This window comes from Plectropomus leopardus, chromosome 11 (genome assembly GCF_008729295.1).
Source record: "Plectropomus leopardus isolate mb chromosome 11, YSFRI_Pleo_2.0, whole genome shotgun sequence".
NCBI classification, from domain to species: Eukaryota; Metazoa; Chordata; class Actinopteri; order Perciformes; family Serranidae; genus Plectropomus; species Plectropomus leopardus.
Genome location: NC_056473.1, coordinates 23,030,591 through 23,053,142, shown reverse-complemented (window position 1 = coordinate 23,053,142; position 22,552 = coordinate 23,030,591). Strand labels below are relative to the sequence as shown.

At 41.6% G+C, this 22,552-nt stretch overlaps 1 protein-coding gene across 1 annotated transcript in view; it reads right to left on the bottom strand.

The window, feature by feature from the left end:
* The window catches only part of abtb2b (ankyrin repeat and BTB (POZ) domain containing 2b), a 78,241-nt gene that overhangs the window by 42,374 nt on the left and 13,315 nt on the right, over positions 1–22,552 (bottom strand). The window contains exons 2-3 of the mRNA XM_042496737.1: positions 5,446–5,595; positions 1,540–1,750 (exon numbers count right to left, since the gene is read on the bottom strand). Of these exons, the coding sequence (XP_042352671.1) occupies positions 1,540–1,750; positions 5,446–5,595 (361 nt within the window). The remainder of the gene's footprint in view (positions 1–1,539; positions 1,751–5,445; positions 5,596–22,552) is intronic.

Genomic DNA, 22,552 nt, shown 5'->3' with positions numbered 1-22,552 from the left:
ATCTGATGACTTGGAAGAAACAACCAGAATAGGAAAAAGAGGGGTGTATATTTACTGTACTCTTCTCTTTGATGCTAATGAGGAACCCACCTTTGCTCACTCTCACTGTGTCTGTTCATTATTAAATGTATAGAAGCCAGCTGGCTCTGAGTATACACATGCACGTGTGTGTGTGTGCGTGCGCGTGTTTAGGTAAGATACTTGTCTGACTTCATCACAAAAACTTTTACGAACTATGATCATCTAACAGATGTCGAGGCCTCATCACATCACACACACAGGTTACAACATTATTTAAGAAGAAAAAAAATTACAAATATTCAGCCATCGTACTATGGCAATCTGAACATACACTATAGAGGGAGCTTCATCCCATTTGTATGCTTAAGTGCTAACTTTAGACAGGCCTCCATCCATCTGTTTAAAAAATTGCAATTAACCTTTACACATAGAAGAGCAATTTCCACTGACATTTTTAACATATGGTTTTTCTGTAACACACACACACACACAAACACATGTGTCTGAGGGTTTCTTTCCTGTGAGTCCAGGAAACAGATGTGTGGGTAGGCTGCTAGTACTTTTCTCTCACTCACACTCACACACACAACTGGCAGCACATAATCGCTCACATTCGTTTGAACTGCTGCTAAATATCACCATTACAGGTGATTTCATATTGTTATGCAACTTCATTTTTATCAGTTAATTTTGGTGAAGAAGAGACAAGACTCAGTTCATTGTTACTCTTTGCTTTCTATGGAAACCCGATAATGTGAAACATAATTTGAAAGCCAAATGTCACTGAAAGCCAAGAATTAGCCAAGGGCAATGTTCAAAATTATTAAGTATATTGCTAAAGCAATGCAGAATGAAATCACTGTCAAAATATTTTCAAACACTTGTCTCAGGACTGAAAAATGACAACAATTACAATAAATGTTCTACAGAGGCAACACAGGGAAGATCTGAGGAGACCCTGACAGAATTACAGACCATTAGCACCTCGTGAAGCCTCTTGAAATCCTTTAAATCATCAGTCTTCAGACTAATTTACACTCTAAAGGTGCAATGAATCCTTCACTCAGCTAACATTAACACCTGGAGTCTCTTGCTCACCTGTAATTTACTCACAGAAAAGTAATACTTCAGTGACAAGAGGGCAATGGGATTAGCCAAGAAAGGAAGGTGGTCTGTGAAAAAGCTGCTCACTGGATTAAAACCTGTTTGTTAATTTCTGCAGTGGATGTTGGTGTATTTGAGTTAGTGTATTTGCAATGGGTGAAGTGCTGGCATTAATTACATTCCTCTCAATCTCATGAACCAAATCAAATCCTTTCTAATTACAGATGCAATCAGGAAAATAGAGCATAAATGCATGAAAGTAGTAGCAACACTACAAAACAAATATTCTGTGGGTGGATCCAAAACCAAAATGAGAAAAACAATCAATGCCTAAGATTAGACCTATTATTTCACTGTGTGATACACTTTGGCAAGCTTCTAAAATGCTCTTGTCCAGCCATGCATGACTCCCACCTCTCCTTGCTGAGTGCCATGCGTGGGGGATCTAAATTGGGATTCTCCATGGACTCCATTTGTGGGCAGCGCAGGAAGTAGTATAGGGTGTGGAGGGCGTCTGGCGACCAGGACACAGGCTGCTGGGGACGGGTATGGCGGGCCGGGCTCAGTCCTGGGCGCACTGAGCTCAGGCGTTGCATGTGGTGCATTGCACGGGACACCAAGTCACCTGGAACAAAGGAAATTAGAGAAAGATCGGAGTTAGGAGGTTTAGTAGACATTTTCTTCTAATGAATACATGAACCTTGTTCAATTCATTTACTGAGTTTTGCAATACAGTATCAAAGAACACTGGAGTAGTATTTGCCAGTTGGCACATTAAAAAAACTAAACCTATAATAAGAGTTCTCAGTGTTCAGTATAAACCCTGTAGGCTCCTAATCCAACTGGATTTCCCCTTTTCCTAAACCACTTACATTCAACCCTCCTTTACTGATTACACTCGCTCCATGTCTCTAGTGGTATTTGCCATTAGCAGTGTCATTATCAGTAAGCACAGCCAGACGGCCAGTCCAAACAGCCATTCATCTTTAATCATGGAAGGAGTTAATGGGCTAACAGACAGTTGATCACAGGCTCTAATGAACCGTTCAACTGTTTCTGTATTGACGTATTTCAATCACTGCACTCAGCCTGAGAAGGTGGGTGTCAGTCACATAATAAAAGTAAGGTTAAGACCTGTGCTGAAGTCTTTGTACAAAAACATTCAGAAATGTGTCTGGAGAAACACAAAAAGTGCTGTGTCGAGGTTTAAGAAAAATGCATCTTATCAGAAGATTCTCCACCCACACTGTGAGCTAAGTGTATAACCATGTGCACTTGGAGGAAGGCCAGTTCAGAATACTGCATGTACAGTGTAACATATGAAACTTTATTACCATAAATAGACATGAATAGATGCAAAAAACATAAAAATAGAGGCTGTAGGGCTGCAAGGAGCTGAGTTTAACATCCTAATGGGTGACCATGCATGTCATAACAAGAGCATATGTATACTGACGAGACAAAATATGAGCTGTCACAGAGAGGGGATGTTGAGGGGCAGCATGAGGGAGCGAGGCCAGGTTGAACTTGGGATCGTGTAACGCTCATTTAACATAATTATCCGCGGGTTAATTTCTAACCAGATTACTATGAGTGGGAGGCTGCCCGGGGGGCACTGCTAAAGAGTCCCGCAGTGTGTGTGTGTGTGTGTGTGTGTGTGTGTGTGTGTATGTGTATGTCTGTATTAAGGGGTACTTCGAGGGGGGTTAGATTGGGGTAGCCCTCCCGAAACAGACCCCACTTCAAGCTGAAGGGCCTCCTTTGTGTTAACCACCACCAGCAGTCCCTCCAGGAGGTCTCCTAGGAATTCTTGCCCAAGATGGAGAGCCTCTCCCTGGCTTTCCAGCCCATATTGTGCCCCGAGGCTAAACAAGCTCCAGGGGTCAGAAGGATATGAACAAAGTCATTCTTAGATTACAGCTTATATTGCAGTCTTTGTGGAAACCTGGAAGTCAATAAACTGTGACATTAACTGTTTTTTTTATACAAATTGACTATGTGTGCCCCTCAGGTCAAAGATTCAAGATAATAAAATGGTTTACAGAATAAGATACTTAAATTACGACAACTTTACCGTCAGTCAATTCAGTACAAACATGTTTACACAAGTTTGTATTTGGACTCTGTGTGAACCCAGTTTGCTAATTAGCTTTACAGGCTTTAGCACAAAGCTCATTTAATTTGGGTTAGTCCAATCCTGATCTTTAATATTTCCCTTACTTAACTGGACGGGCAAATACTCAATGTTTCCCATGGCTGGTGAAGACCACCACAGAGCCGAAAATCAAACATTCAAATGTGTATAGACACAATTTTCAGAGCTAGTCTATTGCCTACTCTACATTTCCAACAATTTTGGACATTAAGTTGAAATGTCCAGTACCCTGCCATCCATTATACATCATGTTTATGTATGCTGTGTGTTCCTGTGTCTGGCCAAGTCCAGTCAAGAGATCCAGCAGGACTGAGAAGCTAGCACAGATTCTCCTGTGTCTGCCTGGTCTCTTGGGCTCAGATCAGAGTGCCAAACCCTCTGTGTTTTTGTTGTGTGTATGCGTATCGGTGAACACACACTTGTGTTTGTGTGTGTGTGTGTGTGTGTGTGTGTGTGTGTGTGTGTGTAGGCACGAATAAGTCTGAAGGATGCCAGCCCTGCCCAGAACAGCCCAGCTTCACACCACCAGAGAGATGTGGCACAAAGAGACCACTGAGCAAGTGAGAGAAAGAGTGTGTCTGTGTCTGAGAGTGTGTGTACACTTTCTTAATGCCTCACTAACGACGGCGGTGTATGAACGTGGCCTTGTGCTGGACGAACAAATGGCAGAGTGTTAGCTCATTTGGAGAAGGAAACTTATCCTCACTCTCACCAACACTAATCTCCATCCATCCACCTCTCCCCCTGCAGTGACAACCTCACTCTTCACCTCTCTACCTTTCCATCATTTCCCCTAAACCAACCTCACAAACACACACACACACACACACACACACACACACACACACACACACATGCACGCACACACGCACACGCACACACACACACACACACACACACACACACACACACAAACCCGCTTTCACCACCATGCACTCCATCCTTAAATTTATCCCCTATACATTCCACAATACATACAACCTTCATCCCTCCACTCTCCTTCTGCTCCTGTCATTTTTTCACTTTTTAATGACCAGATTCCAGCGCTCCATCATCAGCCAACACTATCAGAGCCTCCAGTTTAAACAAACCATATACAGTCGAGTGTGTATGTCTGCTTCCCTTTCTGTTTACCAACCATGTGTATGAAACATGGGCATGTAGAACTGGCAATATTTCAGAAATCCATCCAATTCATCAAACTCCAACAAGAGATCCCTCACCTCTCAACAGATTTACACTTTCTCTGACTAGATCCCTATATAACTTCTCAGACATGTAATAAGACATTTTAATATAACACCCAACACCACCTGACCCAACATATACATAGGACTGAAAATTGAACCTTGAAATAGAGATGTGATTGAAGCTCCTGTAAAATATCCAGTAATGACACTTCTGAGTCCATGTACCAAATAAAATATATCTACCAAAATTAAGAAACTAAAGAAACAGTTTTTCTTAATAACCATGTAACTATCCACAGTAGATAACAATGGGGGCCAGCCTTGTTTTTCCTCAGTAAAAACAGATGAAGTCCAGGCTACAAGGTGTTGACGTGCAGCTACGTCTTTTACCAGTGCCTAAATTTACTGGGGGGAATTCAGAGTACCAGATAGTTTGTGATGATACACCCTGCTGGGAAAAATAAACCAGGGACAGACAGAGTACAATCAGGGGCATTTTCGGTTTATTCTCCAGAGCTCCATGTGCAGATAAAGTGTTAAATTGCTTATTTTTAGTGAGTGTGCATGACGTTCACAATAACATACACAATGGGGCTTATCTTCAGACAGAGATGAAGCTTTTAAAAAGTAAATCTTTTACCTTTGTTTGGCACTTGACTGTCTAAAATAACAGTCTTTTTAGAAGAAGAAAGGTTTCCTGTCTTCCAGTGAGCAATGTGAATATAATGATGTGTGTTTAGAAAGTGTTAAGAATATGGTAACGTATTTTTAAAAATCCAACAATTAGTTTATCTTTTCTGGGAAGGTTTACTTGTCTCTAATAACAAGAATGTTTTATAGTGTCTCTGTTTTACCTTTATGATTGTTCAAAGAGCTCAGAGGAATTCAATATATTAAACACGTAATGCGAAGAAAATCTGCTAATATTAAGGAGATCCAGGACCACACACATGATTCTGAACTAGGTGTACTCACTGAGTTCAGAAATGCTGCCCACACAGGTAGCCAGCAGGGACTGTTCCAGCGTCCTCAGCTCCAGCTGGGCATAGGCATCCTCCCTGCTGTCCACGGACGTCTGCTGGTTCTCTGTGTAGGGACTGAAATGAGCCGGAAGGGACAAAACACCTACAGAGAGAGAGAATGGCATTCATGGTTAATATCACAAGTTTGTGAGAGTTGCAAACAAGCCTCCATAACTTTAGCAACCATCTATTTACACTGCTTCTGCAGAAGTCCCAAAACAGTTGCTGGTGGTATTTACATAGTGTATTTGTAATCCTGGTAACATGTAATCCACACTGCTGAGGGCAAATAAACACAAAAGGGAACCTGAGCCTTGCTCTCAACACATTCAGGAAAATAAACAGCGCACAGTGACATCAGGCTAATTCAAACAAAACAAATGTACACTGCATCAGAAGCAGGCTGAGGCCTCACAGCAAAGATTATCAAGAAAGATGATCAAGTTAGAAATTCATTGTTACAGCAAATATTTATTTTCTTTTAAACAACGAATATTTTACAACATATATAACACATACAGTATGCACTTGATGTGTACTGGGCATATCTGCAGATATGTTGAAAAAGAAACAGGTAAAATAAGGATAGTAACAATACATTATAGTTAGAGCTGATATGACTTCAGTGGTAACACTCAGCAAGATAAAGGCTTGGCACGGATGCATATTTAGGATGTCATCAATCAACAGAGTGCTAAAAGGGTCAGAGAGCACCAGAAGCCCACGACCCTAATAACCCCTCTCCTGACCTTTATTACTTCGACACATTACAATAATATATACAGATGAAGAAGCAAATTATTGTGGTCCATCTTCTTGATTTTTATAGAAAACAGCATCCTTCGCCAAAAAAAACAGAAGAGGTTGTAAGGTTGAGTTTTAAATCTTGGTCCAGGATGGGAAAACTTTTTGTTTGATGAACTGGACTCTAAATAAAATTTAGGAAAAACCAAAATCTACCGTAACACTAAACAACTTTGACAAACATATTCACCGAGCAATTTACACATTAAATAAGTCCATTTAACAGTCAATAGTTTGACTAATATGCACTGATTACATGTCTTTCCTGCAGGATACTCCATCTACTATTACGGCTTGTGGTGTAACTACAGTCAGTCAGGGCACGTGTGGTATTTCCTCTTTGTACAGATTCTCTGGAGACCCTGTCAGCCAGACAAAACTGGATGCATACTGTTACGCAAAACATATGGGTATCTGTCAACAGTTTATGACTTACTTCACTTTATGAAATCAGATGACAGACAGATAAAGATATGTAATGTTTAAACACCAGGTTTGCTCCTCTATTTTACATGACAGCTGGTTGTCAAACTAATTGCCGGTGAGAAGATAACATCATTCTTACGTAACCTGAAGATATCATCCTGCTCTTTTACTGCTGTAACACCCCTTCTGACCGTTGTTTTCCAGTTCAAATAGATTGAAATAGTATCGAGTGAAGGAGAGAACAGAACAGCGAGAGCTGCTATTTTCTGCCTTTAAGTATCTATCTGCTGACTGTTAGCTCCCACACCCTCATTTGCTTTGTCTTGAGCAATTTGTGGTTGTGGAGGAACCTGAGTGAGTTAGCTACTATGTAGCTAGTCGATCTGGGTGAACACGGTTAGCTGCCCAAAGGTTAACCTTTATTTTGGCTTCGGTAGCAAGAGAGAGCTCTCTGCCAAGCCAGAGGAAATGAGTGGGTGATGGCTGGGGATAGAAGAGAGAAATGGAAAAGAGGAAAGGCGATCTGGGCAGGTTTGTGATTTATTTACAAAGCCTGAGGAAAAGAAGCCTCCTCATCTCAAACTCTCCCTGCTCCTCCAAAGGGAAAAGATGGGCTACCATCCCTAAAATGACATTGCCATGTGCTTCCGGCAAGCGGTGTCCTCTTGTCGGAATCTGAGAGGGATTTTGAAAAATAAAAATCCCATCACTATACTCTGAAGTCTGAAGTCTCTCCTTCTAACACCCCATGACACAAGAGGAGATTGAACTTTGTAATAAGAAAAGTTATAATAAAACAAAAAAAAAAAACAAAACAATATTTCACTCATAAAACTTTTTATAGAATATACTTGTATTGACAACTTTCTGCACAGTTAATTGTGAGATATGGCTTAATGTGTTTACAGTAAACATGTACTGTTCCCAAAGCTGAATTAAGTTTCCAGAATGTATACAGGGAGTTTCTCGGGCATACATCAAAGGTATGCCAGACTTGACAACCCTTCAGGTTAACAACATTAATGTTCCATTTTAAGCATCTAGTTTTTTATTCTTTTCACTCAACTGCAAGTATCCACAAAGTCTGTATGAGGTGATGTTTGAAAGCAACAATTATAACTTATTTAGATCTCTTCCACAAGCAAGGGTGGAGTTGAAACTTATGAAATAAGCAGCAACTTTGATATCATCAATGTTTGGGTGCTGAGACTGCCTCATTGCAAAATATATGCTGGATGTAAGGCATACTGCAGTGAGTGTTTTATGATGTGAGTGTCGCAACATAACCTGAGCTGTCTGTCTGAACTGGCAAGCAGGGTTTGCTAATATAACATTGCAGAGTTTATGCCCCAGAGTGAGGGCTCTGTCTAATACATTACCTTGCTGCACAAACATACTGCTTTGTCATGCACACAGCAGTTACCATCAGTAGTACAGACACAAGCACAAGTAGTATATCACAATAAAAGTAAAAGTTATCTATGAGACAGGTACAGCATTTAATCATATGTGCTGCTGGGTGGAAGAATCATCCAGCCTGAATGACAGGCTGCATATAAACTGCTTTATAAAGACAGTGGGAGGGAAATATTGCAGAGAGCCCGATGTCAACATGATATGATGACTTCCTAAAAACAAAGCCTAGCATACAAGTAGAAAGTCACTTCAGTCCGCAGTAGTGAAGCATAAATGAAAAACACATTGATTGGATTAAAGATGTGTTCACTCTAGCAGAGTTATGCTGCCACAGGGAATTCAGTCTCATACAAAAAGTTTAACTCTGCCCCCCTCCCCCTCTCTCTCTCGTACCTTCTCTGCACCATCTGACATGTATAATATGTGCTGACTCCCCGTTCCAACACAATGGAAACGGCTGCCTCTAGCAGAGCACCACTACTACAAAGAACATGTGCATCAGACAACCAAACTGTACACAAGCTTCAACACATCCCCGTTCATTCGCAAAAGCACAAACATACCCACACACTCAGGTCTGTGCATATAAAGTATGTTTGCGCCTCTTTGATGCATCCCTTCAGGTATTTTGGTAATTATGATGAGAGTTTTGCTATCTTGGCTTGTTAATCATTCCTTAAAATGACTCTGAGTGCCCATGAACATGGGTGAATCTTCTGGAGCACTAACACTTTTACAGGAATTTGTGTGATGCTCTTTTTCCCCCATTACACTCTGAAGGCCTTGGACCATCTTCTCATAGATGTATGTCATTTTCATGGCTGCATTTTCCGAGAGACCTCTCACATTATTGTGTTAACTTTCCCATGTTCTGCATACTCTCCTGAACTGCCTCCCTGTGTATACACCACCATGTTTTATGACCACCATAACTATAGTGGCCTCCATGACGGAGTGGTAGGTGTTCCTGTATGTGACAAGTAATGTGAATACCTCATTCAAAGATGGCTCGATTCCAAGTTATGACGGAGACTCGCGCCTCCTGAGGTGTAAGAGCCACTTTGAGAAATTCTGTCTCAGCGTGGGTGAGAGTGTGAAAAGAATCAATGTGTCGGCAGGTGTGTGCAAGCGTGTGTTTCTATGGAGGTGAGCTGTGGTGTGCAAATGAACTCCTCTGACTCCCTACAGTGTGATTCACAAAGAATATCACATTGATGTAATTACAGTCTTAAAACCGTACCTATTGCATAAAATGTAACAAATGTTTCAAAATAGAAACCTAACAATACCTGAAGGATTAATTAAAACAGTATAATGAAGTGGTCTAAAAACTTAAAGCACAGCTCTCTTCTGTTTTTACTTCTACTAAAATAAGCCAATTAACTACTATTTAAAATTTCCAGCTCACAGAAATATCCCATGCTAAATTCTTTTTAAAACAAACATGTCAAACAGGAATTGATCTGATGTATTCTAAATTTTAGTGCTATAGCTTTTACAGCATAATCTTTAGCCTATATTTAGCATGCCTAAATAGATGTTTCTCAAACAAGGCAAAATCTTTAGAAATGTTAGTTTCAATTGATTGTGCCATATTCTTTCAAAGCTGTGGCAAATATTCGCACACCACCACACTCTCAGTAGTTCCCACAGTCCCACCCCGTTGCTTGCTTCACCGCTGAACCCCAGCCTGCGTCATTTGGGCCTGATGTAGGTCCACAAGCCAACCAGGGCCTGTCCCCACTACCACCACTAATATCACGAGCAGCAGCAGCAGATCCAGTACTACATGCATCATTTTTCTCGAGCGCTTGAAAAGGTTGAGGATAATACAAAGAGGAGGGGATGCGAGTAGAAGCTGAAAGAAGGACAGGGACTGAGGGTTGTGGAGCTTTGATGGAAGATGAATGAGTCATGCAGAGGAGGGATATAACTGAGGAGGGACTGAGGGGGAAAAAGACAGGAATATCTGAGACTGTGAAAAGGGTGAGGCAGGGGAAGACAAGTGGCACAAGGGATTCATTCTTTTGTGGCCGTTATGGTTCCATTTCTGAGGTTGACCCTGCAAATGTCATATGGGAATGCAAGCTACAAATCACAGCTGAAATTTACCACAAAGCCTGTGCCAGTCCCTAGCCCATCCAAACTATCTCTCGAAACCATTACAGCTCCTCCTAGCTCAGCTAAGCTATCACTCACAGTGGACATACTGCCATAACAAGATCACAAAATTCCAACAACTACTTTTTATAATACTGAATGTTTTTGAAACTTTGCCATGCTGGGTTATCACCCTCTATTGGGAGCTTTAATGAGTCGTATTGCATTAATAATATTGCCATCAAATTAGATCTGAATCTACTGTTAGGAGTCCATAACAACTTTGAACCTGCTAATAAAATGTGCCAGGAAACACTGTGAGTCAAAGCTAATGGATCTGAACAAATCACTGTCTTTCCCACAAGCCTTGACTCTCATTCTTTGTTGCTCTGAAATCTCATGTTATCTCCCAATGTCACAACTAGCTCTACTTGACACTAAGTTTGTGTTTTTTTGCACATGGCCTTGGTAGCAGCATTGGGGAAGAAAATACCTAAGCTTTGAAGGACATCAGTGCTTCTCATACCTACTTTTTTCAGGAAATATTTGGGAGATATTTTAATTTCACATTCAATAACAAGCCAGAAAAAACAGGTCTAAATTTTCCAACCATGGCAAAACCTCACACTGTGAATCAACTTTGGGCTTAGTTTCTAATTTTGCATTTATTTAAGACATACTGTTCATTATGCCAAGCTTTCATGAGTAAATGTTATCATAAATCACAACTTGACAAGGCTGAAAACTGAACAACTGCATGACTGTGATACAAAAAAATTTTAAAAAATGGTTAGGTCACAAAGCATTTCACAATAAATGGTTCCTGTGAGAAGGATACAAACCTCGAAGGTTTCTTTTTGTGTTGCCATAGTCTTTCACATTTTCTAGTTGCATTTCTCTTTCCACAAGCTCATCTCTGACAAAACTGCATTCTTGGATCTTGATTGGTCTGTGTGTGCGGCTTTGTTTTGTCTACCGTGGAGAGTGTATGAAAGACAGAAGGACATGATCAGCTTTACTCCTACTGTATGCTCTCAGTAAGCTGAGAGAAAAACCCCAAGTCTCAGGAGAGTGTGTGCACACACACACAAGCTCACACAGCAGTGAGCACCTGCCTTGTCTCCTTTAACAGCCTCTTCATTCATTACAGGGTGGATGGATCAGAGAGTCGGGAAAAGGGGGCTTCAAAGACACTTCCCCTGCCCAGAAAGGAGCTCTGATTCTGGGCCAGGGGGCTACACGCTAGTCCCTGTGTGGAGGCTGGAGGGTGGACAGTCACACAATAGTATAGTGTTTGACCGGGCTGTTATGGGTGTGTATCACCCCCACGGTATCCTGATCGCTGCGTCTTTCACACAACAAAAGACACACACATGCTTGAGCTTCATTTCATGTCAGTGGAATCAGTCAGCCAGATGTGACCCTTCACTCACAGGTCCGGCCTCTTGTTTTCCACACTTAAAGGCACCAAAACACCTGTTTTTCACCCATCAAACTAAACCCACACACACACACCACATTCTTCTCAGCGTGTCTCAGAGTTTGTGTGCCACACACAGCTCTTCTGTTGGACGCACTGAGCATGATATCTAAAAGAATAACAGTGAGATTGATGAATGAACTTTATTGTGCGTCGAACCAGAGGGATAAGCTCCATTCAGTTAACTGCATATAGGGTTAAAAATATCCATGTGTTTGCTTGTCCTGGCGGACCCTCATCTCGTTCCTTATCTAAATAGAATCCAAGTGGGACAGAGGGGCATTTAGAAACTTAAAGTGGTCTATTAGTATTTGGGCTTAAAATAATCATTCATTTGACGAGGTAGCATATAAGCGTTTCTTTCAAAATACAAACTACCTATGTGGATTTGGGGACAGACAGAGAAGCATTCATAAGCTGGAGCTGCTTACAGTACACTTGACCTTTCACTGGAATATTCGTGTGAGCGATTCGAGATGTTTCTGATTTAAAAGGGACCACAAATACTGATCTCTGTCACAGAACCACACACACACACACACACACACACACACACACACACACACACACACACACACACACACACACAAATGCCTGTTCAAGTCTGATAAAATACCAAACTGTGATAGACAACTGAAGTGGGGTCTGGTCGATGTCCCCTGACACCTCTGGTGACCCCTGGCTGCAAGGGGTCATAGGTCAGAGGTGGCTCTCAGCTGGGGCTAAAAGAGGAAGTAACCTTATCAGCTGTGTAAAACGTGGCTTCCCAAAGTCACTGAGTGAGAACACCCACACACATCATTAACCACTGCGAGACACAAGCCACCATTGAAAGAGAAAGAAAGTTGCTATATTTAGTAAATGTGAAGGAACCACATGTAGAGTTAAAAAGGATTTCATGTTCTTGATCAGCCTGCTGTTTTCAGGCTGTTGCTGTTATCCAGCATTAAGCTTTTGGCTCATAAAGATGTTTTCGAGGAAGTGAAACCACAAAGAAGGTTAAAACTTAGATTTGAAAGTTTAAAACAAAGATCTAAAAGTGTGAAACTTAGTTCCTGTCCACAGGCTTTAAAAAAGATTTTTGGATCTGTCCATTGTTAGAAGTCTCCCTGGAATCCCAGCGTGCAAATCCACAAAGATTAGATCTCAATCTCCACACTGGGTACAGGGTATCTTTGGAAGAAGCATGCTGGCTGTGTTCAGAAAGTTTGACATGAAAGTTTTCCAATATTGCGAATATTACACTGAAAGTCTTGGAAGATATAGAGCTGTTACTATAACCATAGCAAGATGGCTTAAACATTTAGTATCACATAAAATGCTCTTGAGAAAGTCTGAGGAGCTAATGCAAATAGGACAAATTTATTGTTTATTATCATTTTTATTAATAATAAAAGTAAGAATTGCTCATTTTCGTGTAAGTTTGCTGGTTTGATTGACAACAGCTAGCATGGAGTAGTGATGTTGAAGAGGAAGGACCACACCAGCATCTAAATGGCCTGAAGTGACATCTGCAGGTATGTTTACATGCAGTTTGAGCAGCTAATTAGCTATCTTGCCTGCAATTTGATATTAGCAGCAAACATACCCCTGGTGAATGTTTGTTTGGTCGCTCATTCAGCAAGCTAAGGTACGCGACAAGATGTGTGTTTATGTATATTTGTAAGTTAGTTAGTAAGAGTGAGCAAAAAAGCTGATAAAAGCATGGTTATCCATCAATTAATGCAAGACTAACGGGGCATCATCATAAAAGCAAAAATTATACAATTCACATTTCTGTTTTTGGATGAACTGGTTCAAGCACTGCCACAATGTAACTGTTGAGCTGTAAATGTGATCAGCACATCAACAATGTACCATCACCACTCCCCAACACACACACACACACACACACACAGAAGAATTAGGAGCGGTAGGATTCAAGATAGCTTTGGTTTCCCGCAGCCCTGAAAAATATCGCCATAAGCTCCTCTACACAACTAACCCTAATCCTAAACATGACTTCAGCGTTCTCCCCCTTATCCTCTCCCCCCGTTTACTCTCCCTCTTTCGCTCTCTAATCATGTTTTATATTTTACATTCCAGGCTGACTGTGGTGCCTGTGGCTATCTAGTCTCATTCAACATTCTCCCATTCCCATATGTGACGCCACTCCGCATAATGTGCAGCAAAGGGACAGTATAGCTCTATTATTGGATGACGAGTTCTTAAAGGTTTCACTGGCTTGTTGTACATTACTGGGGTTCGAAATACACTCTACTGGAGGCTGGTTTTGTTTTCATAATGACACAGGGCGACGGATATTATGCACACCCTGCAATAACACATCCATATAAACATCTAACCTCAAACCTGCCCCCTCATAATCAAATCCACTTTGGCTTTTGAGATGATGTCACCATCTAAAACACTGCCAAGAGGTGAAGTGTTTGAAAAATAAAAACTCAGGACAGCAAAATATAATGGTGGCAATACATGCACTTTAGTGTAGAGGACACTTCTCATTCTCATTAGTGTCATTTTTTAAAGCCAACATCTCGATCACCTCACTGCAACCATAATAAAGACTGGATCTTATTGGCTGGAACAGATCAAGGGAGGACTGTTTTATTTGCCCATTTTAAAAAGAAACAGTTAACCTCCCTTTTAAGAACAAGCTGCCCTCTATTCAGTTCTCTGACAAATAACATTATGGGAAGCAGGCTGGGCAAAGAGGCACAAAGTGTGTATGCGTGTGTGTGTGTTTGCACTAATTGCTCCCATTCTGTCTGTGTGATCAGCTCATTTTCTCTCAGCTGGACCCTCTAGAGATCGAGAACAGAGAGCCAGTCAGTTTGGATTGCAGACAACACGCTCATTGAGGAAAGGCCTGAACCTGAACTCTAGATTGTCGCCGTTCTCAGTAACACACGCAAACACACACATTAACATCGGTAAATCACAGACTGAGTTGGAAGTTCATATTCTTTTCAGGAGAGGAAACTCCAGTTAAAGTTTCCCAGCCAGTTGGCTATGTGGATCTCTCTCAGATGCCTAAAAACACTTGTGACTTTTCGAGTGTATGCTGTGTGATGGGTGTTTGAAACCACTTACCACCAAATAAACATTAACTCTGGCCCTTTGGTGTTAGCCAGATGCTAAGTCTTTTCATTGTGAAATTAAGTAGTTTCAGCCTTGAACTTAAAATTAACAACTGAGCAAGCACTGAACTCTAACCAGTCTGCAAGTAAAGGTATGCAAGTGGGCAAGTGCAAAACATGTTTTGAACAAAACGTTTTTGAAAATGAAGAAATATGAGGGTTAAAAATGTTTTGAACAGGCAGGACCGATTTACTAGTTTCATTTGCTCACCGTTTTCATAGCTGCACAAGTAGTTTTGTTTGTTTGTATCCTCTGCATGCAAACTACAGAGCCCCTTTCACACATGCACTAACATGCATGCATTTATCTGCTGAGCTCAATGTGAGAACACAAATGTCCGAACCAGTTGGATCTGATGTTAAACGTACTTTACCCAGAAAGCTACCTAGGGCAAAGTCTGTGTAATTCACTGCAAGAGAGTGGGCGTATTGATGACGCTTTCATCATTAAGCTCACACAAAATTGGAAGAAAACAAACCTCCGACAGTGAAGAAGAAGGTTGATATAGATGAAAACAGCAACAAAAATGTCTAACTGGAGAGACAGTGAGATTTGGGAACTTCCATGGGTAGGGGCTGAGGCCACAACGCCAGACAAAAGAAAAGCTAGAGACTTTTATTTATGACCAAATTATGAACCGGCTTCATGACCATGGTGTAATTCACATCTTGTCCTGCATCCTGCGCGTTCTCCCCAGGTGCCATCCCTCACCATAACAAAACAGATTATTTACAGTAGGTGAGAACATTTCTGACAAAGATTTTCTGCTATTGTGTGCTACAGGTGTAAAAGAGGCACTCTGGCCAATATCATAATTCTTTGGACATCGTCTGGAGTTCATTTTAGAAAATGATAAGAATAGCCCAAAAAATGCATTGAATTTCACATGTGGGACTCACTGTCTCAGTGAAATCATGCAACTTCCTCAAGTGGCTCATCAGAATTGACTTGCAGACTGATCACAGCTTGTATTTATTTGATGTTTTCTCATTGGTTTTGTCATTTATTAACTTTTACAATACAACACCTTTAAAAATAACATTATGATAAAGACTGAAATAACCTCAGCATGACAGCATTAGACATGCAGCATGTTGCACACGGACACATGATTCATTATCACTTCAACCCCTGCCTGAATAAACCCATATAAAGGCTCATTTTGTGACTCACCAATCCAATTACTTGTTAGACTGTGCTAGAACCTCTCTTTCTAATTCCCTCTCTCTTCTCTAATTCTTACACACTAAATTAAGCATTCACACATGATCTCAGATATTAATTAACAGACTTTGAGAGTGCAATGATGCGCCTTTGAGTGACATCAACAGACAGTCACAGCTTCTTCACTTTCAAAAGCTCAAGCAAATAAATTAACAGCATCAAATCCCTCCTAAATCTTGTGTTCAGATACAAACTCCTGTTGCTGCGGCATGGTTCTCACAGTCCAACAAGCGGTTTTGATAGAGGGACTTAGGAGTTTGACGTTTCAAAGAACTGGATCCAAATTCCCCCTTGTAAATCTAAAGCAGCTTTCTGCTGATTAACATTCCGTGTTGGGCTGGGTAGAGAGCAAAATCATGACGCAGAACGGGGTGAGTCAAATGGGGAAAAAAGGCATGGGTGGGGGGATGGTGGATGGATTACGATTAGGACTGGAGGTTCACTAACTCTTCCAATCACTCCTTTCCCTCTTTCTCCTACTCCCTCTCTCTCAAACTAAATCTTTGGAGTCTCACGGCAGAGTGGAAAAGAAGCTCAGCAAAGGAAAAGCAAACCACTTTCTGGGCAGCCACTGATAGTTGTTCACTCACGGACAGAAAAGTGTGTTGTAAAGCATGTTTGCATATCTCTCTGGTGTGGTTTCTGTGAAATGCAAAAAAATATATCAGGAAATCTAGGCTACCTTAAAGCTGTACTTGATAACGTTAATGTGAAAAACAAAAAATAACTTTTTTGTCATACCTGCTGAAAATGTCACTGCATCCAAACAGTAGTGCATAAGACAGATACTCATGTACAACTGAAAAAAAAGAAGTTCTCAAGTCCTCTTAGGGGACGATCACACTGAGACGCATGCGTTGGAGGCCCATCTGGAAAAACAGCTGGAAGCGTCTTGGGAGCGGGGCTGCGTGCGCGTGGACAAAAGTGACATTGATGGGCGGTGCAACTCTGGGCCTTGAGGAGAAAAGTTAAAAATACTTCAAACTTGTATTCACGACTAAAAACCGCCAGTAAAATGCACTGCAAAGCAGCAAGAGAGCTGCGTCTGCCATAGGGAAACAATGGTTTTGCTTGCGACGCTTCTCTAACAACGAATCTCAGTGTGATCGGCTTCTTAGTACTTCTAATGCCATTTGCAAAATTTCACTGAACTTGAATGTAATACAACCAATCAAAGCCAAGGAGTCTCTAACACAGCTGTCAATCACTTCTAATGAACTGCAGTCAAACAGTCAAATTAGGCAGCACTGATGAAATATGAATCAAGATTCTGTAAGTGCATTGCCCTTTTCTCGCCTTAAACATATTCAGAAACATATTTTACCTACTGTTTAGCTGTAAAATGAGAAAGTTTGTGACCTGGGCACTATATTGAAAAAAAGTCAAGCTAAAATAAAACACTGACTAACTGCCAGAGCAAACTTCGCACGACTCGGCTCTGGCTGGCTATTTTCCATGTACTGGCTACTAGAAGCAATACAAGGCAAAGTGAGCGACTATTTTTTTCAAAGACTGCCTTGTACTAGTGTGTGGATGCACTGACAGTTTCAGCAAACATATCGAAAAATGTTTTTTTACAAAAGTTAACTGTAGCTTTGAGTATCAAATCCAAGAGGACTCATTATACAGATTGGCTCTTGTAAGTGTTGTATTCTGGCGAAGTGCCCTATACTACACTGCAATACTCATGGCAGCACTTTAATGCTGACATTGGTCAAGGTTGAGCTGACTGCGTTATACACTGTTGGGTACTTCTATACCATTGCATCACATTTTAGAGATGCTTATATGTGTTTGCATGTACCTCAAACTTGAACTTACTTGAGCTCATGCATTCATACAAGTTATTTTCCATTAGTGGCCACATATATCTTACAGTAGTTTAAGTGATAAAAACCTGCACAGTCAGCTCAATAAACAAGAGACCACATTTACTTCTATAGAGATAGAAAACTATTTGTAGAGCATTGTTCTTACTACTATCAGGCTCCAATAAAGATTGCATTAAGAAAGAACAACCTCCCACAGAGTCATTCCATCCCATTATAACCTGCCATGGATATGATAAATAGAGAGAATGAGTGTGCATTATTTCATGGGCATCACAACTCAGCAGCATTTTACAGCAGTGGGCAGTGAACGGAGCAGGGCTTTGTTCAAAAGGCCCACAGCTCTTTTGTCTGCAGTAATGAGTAGGGCTGGTCCACTGACTCTACTGTTGTCCATGCCATTGTTGACAACAACTGTCCTGTGAAAGACAGAGGAGAGGTGGGCGTTGGATGCTGAGAGGGGATGAGTATCTGCCATAACATCGGATAGTTAGAGTGGGCAGAGGGTCTCATACAATTAGTCAAAAAATCAATGCTACTGTTGGAACATGTGTTAGAGCGACATACTGGCAATAAATCAATGGACCACCCAACCTCAGACACACATGATGACATTCTGATAAATGTGGTGCAGACACATGCATATTAGCACAGAATTATATGACGGTTTGCAACAGGCATTGAGGTGACATCCAAAGCACAAATCACATGGCCATGTGTCAGTCTTTCAGATGACAGCAGAGCAAAGATAGCAGCTCTACATATTCTGTCTGTGTGTGTTTATGTGACCTGGGTGTGTTAGGGACCTGCAGGGCGTGTCAGGATGTTCACCTCTTTAGCAAGAGGCTGTAAACCACCTTTAGCCAGACCAGTCACCTCATTCAACTGGCCGTATGACCCATCTGACACCCAAAGGGGTTTACAACTTACCCCCTGACCCTAACACACACACACACACACACACACACACACACACACACACACACTGCACACACCCCTCACACACACACTGAACACAGAGGGGAGCATCCACACCGCAAAAAGGACCATCCTCCTATGCAGTTATGTCACCTTTTGACCCACAAATCTTCACATGCATAAAGCAGCACTAACTCACACAATGTCACACACTCACATTCATGCCACCCTCCTCTATGTCCATGAGCTGACAAGTGCCTGTGTGATGGTCAGCACTATGGGACGCACTAAAAGTTAAACAAAGCCTCTTTGTGTCCGTGTCATCATTATACAAGCGCGCACACACATACTTAGACACCTACAGTACAATAGTCCTGGACCTCGGGTCAAGACCTCCCCAATGCATCACAAAATAATATATAAGAGAGGTTGCAAGATAATGATAACCAAATAGAACAGAAAAGATAAAAAATGAATCTTATTTTTCTAATTTTCCTCTACTCCAATTTAATGTTGTTTTACTTTTTATTGTTACCTCTTGTGTTTTCCTAGTCTTAAAAAAATCTCTCTTTGGTTGACCTGCTTAAAACTTGGAAGTCTGCAAGCTTAGGTGTCACAAGTAGTCATTTTAACCACTGTAGTACACTACTCAGACACACACAGACACAAATCCAGCGAAGGATGTTTAACCAAGGGTTTATGGAGCCAAATATGTTGTCTTTTTGAACTACAGTGATAAAATGATCACTCCTTCCTCTTCCCTTCCTGGGATAAAAAAACACTATAATTTAGAACTTTCTCAGAACTTGGTTGCACATTTTGTGCTAGAGAGGGAGCTAACCAACAATAGAAAGAATGATTAAAAAAAACAACAACAACATAAAAAGTAACATAAATGATCAACAAAAGGAAGAAGTAATAATAAAGGACTCAAAAGTGAAAAAACATGACAAGCTGTGAGTATGCGTCAGACTATGAGTGTGTTTTCCTGGTACTGCGGTTTATCAATGACAGGATATAACACTAAGGAATGAAGCTCCATTTATTACACATTGATAAGTGCTCTGACTTACTATAAGCTAGCCGCGTCTTGTGTTGAGCCATCATCAGTTTCAGTTCTGCTCTTTAGCGTAAGTGAAATAAAAGCAAGAGACGTGTCATTGTTACGTCTGTATTACCCATCACCCTGAGTCATCCCTAATGTAGTCTTGTACTTCAAACAATGTCAGTACTGTTGCAACTCCAATACAAACAACTCACATAGCAAGTGGGACAATTGTTTGCTACTTCTTCTCTGCAGGGGTCACCTGCTCACACATTCCTCTGCCCCAGCATGGCAGCAGCACAAATAAAGTTGTGGGAGGTGAGCGTATGTGTGTGCATATGTGCAAAGGGGTGTTGTTTGTTGCTGTGTGTGTTCCCAGCTGTTGCCTGTGCAGGTGCTACAATCAAGCTTGACTCAGTGTGTGTCATTGAAATACTTTATTAGGTCATCTTAACAACTTCAGACAGGTTTAATCTCTGCAAGTCTGTTTTAATGTGTCTGTCCGTGTGTGATTGTGTCTCTCGATGTGTCTGTGTGTTATGCAGGTCATAAGAGGCTACTGGTCCAAGGGTCTCTGAGGACCACCCAGTGAAGCCCTCTCCTCTAAGCAGCAGATGGAAAAAGAAAGACAAGGATCACAGACGAGGAGAGATATGGCCTCGAGAGACTGTTGTCTTTTTCAGTCTCCTCCGTATTTCTTCTAACTATAAAAACAGAGCACTTTAACAAACAGAGCACTTAAAGAAGTACAAACAATGTTAAAGCCAAAGGCCATTTGCCCTTTAACAGCTTAGGAAGCTGGGCAATTCTCACAAGTGTGCATGTGTGTGAGTTAATGCATTTCTTCCTGGGTATCACAGAAGACCCGGTCAATTCACTTTAACTGACGTTCCCACAACCCTTCCCAAGCCACAATGGCTAAATAATAGCTGACAGACTTTAAGCCTTTCCTAACACACAAATACTCAGAAACTCACACACACTGGCACACACACATATGAATTTCGACTAGCCACATTGTATATTACCAACTACACCCTTTACAGAAATTAATAAAACTGGCTTGGCAGGAAACAATCGATAAATCATCAGAAACGGCAAACAGTTCTTGAGTGAGACTGTGTTACAATGTGAACAGAATCAGCGAATGAGAGAAAAGTTTCCAGATTGTTGTACAGTTGACCCACTCAGACTTGTAATATGTGCTGAGTGGCAGGGTCTAACCACCATGGGTATTGTTAGTAAATCATGACTAGTGAGAGGTGCTAGCCACATCCTGACCACACACACTAAAACACACAAACCCCTCTACTCTTCCCAGAGAGACCAGAGTGCCCAGCAGAGACCCTTTAATGGAGCGATGTGGGTGTGTGAGTGTTTTAGAGGAATGTTTGTATGTAACAAATTGGGGGAGAGGACTATTCTTGCACATGCTCACACGGCTCCTGTGCAAACAGCAGACTGAGTGACAAATCTGTTTTCATTCTCCTTTTCCCACTGTAGGGTTTGTCTGGGTGTGATGATGATGGCTGAGCATGTGTGCGGGCCCTAGCGATCTTCATCAACTACACCCTCGCGCATTTGTTCCATGCCTGACAGGTTTTCACTTGACAAAATCTCTTTTTTTCTGCCCAATCTGTCACCTTTTTTGTTCTTGCTCCAACTTTAATTTCTTTTACTTCCTGTCCATTCCAAGATCAACAGCAGCCCCTGCTTTGCCCGCTCGGGAAACCCCATGACCACAAATGGCTAGACAGACAGGAGGAGAGGCTCGTGGGATATTTCATTCAACTCCTTGCCAAGTGTTCTGAGTTGGGGTTTGAACTACCCAAAGCCTTAAGCTAGGAACAAACACACACACACACACACACACACACACACACACACACACACACATTGTTTCCATACCCTGGGACAACTCCCATTCTCCAATTTCAGCCTGTGAATTCTCAGAAGGGCTTGCAGAAACTGCAGGGTGATAATTAGCTACATTTTACCTTTTGCCTCTTGAGAGAAACATGGGAAGAAAATAACACACACCATAATGGAAATGGGAAGGAGCTGGGGAGAGCTTGTGTAAAGGAGCAATGTGGCATGAAGAGACAGTGATGGTATTTCAAGAAGGAAATGGAAAAAAGAGACCTCCATCAGCCATCCTCCAAACAATTTTACGCTAGATATTATCGTGCATATTTAAAAATTGTGCGTCAGCCTCCTGGTGTGTGTGTGTGCGTGTGTGTGTGTGTGTGTGTGAATATAATGATGCTTTCCCCAGCCGTTGCCTCTACAGGTTCCCCAGAGCCTGACTTCCCCACAGCCCTGTGCGGGAAGTCTCTGGCTGACCCTCGACAAGAGGAGACCTGGCAGGATGCACAGAGAGATGATCGCTGAGACGGACGAAAGAGAGGAGAAGCAAAATAAGAAAAGAGAAAATTCAAAGGATAGAAGGCAGAGAGGAGGCCAGTTCTCACTCTGATTTGATTTTCAGACTGTGGTGACACATAACCCGGCTTGCAGACACGCAAACACTCAAATACGACAAAGATAGCCCAAACAGAGAGCCAGAGAGTGCTGGATGAAGAGCTGCATGCAGAAATGCACAAGCCAGGGCATGAATAGTACTTGACCTCATTGTGCAGGCCAGCTAAATGCTGACCTCACCACTCTCTCGCTACCA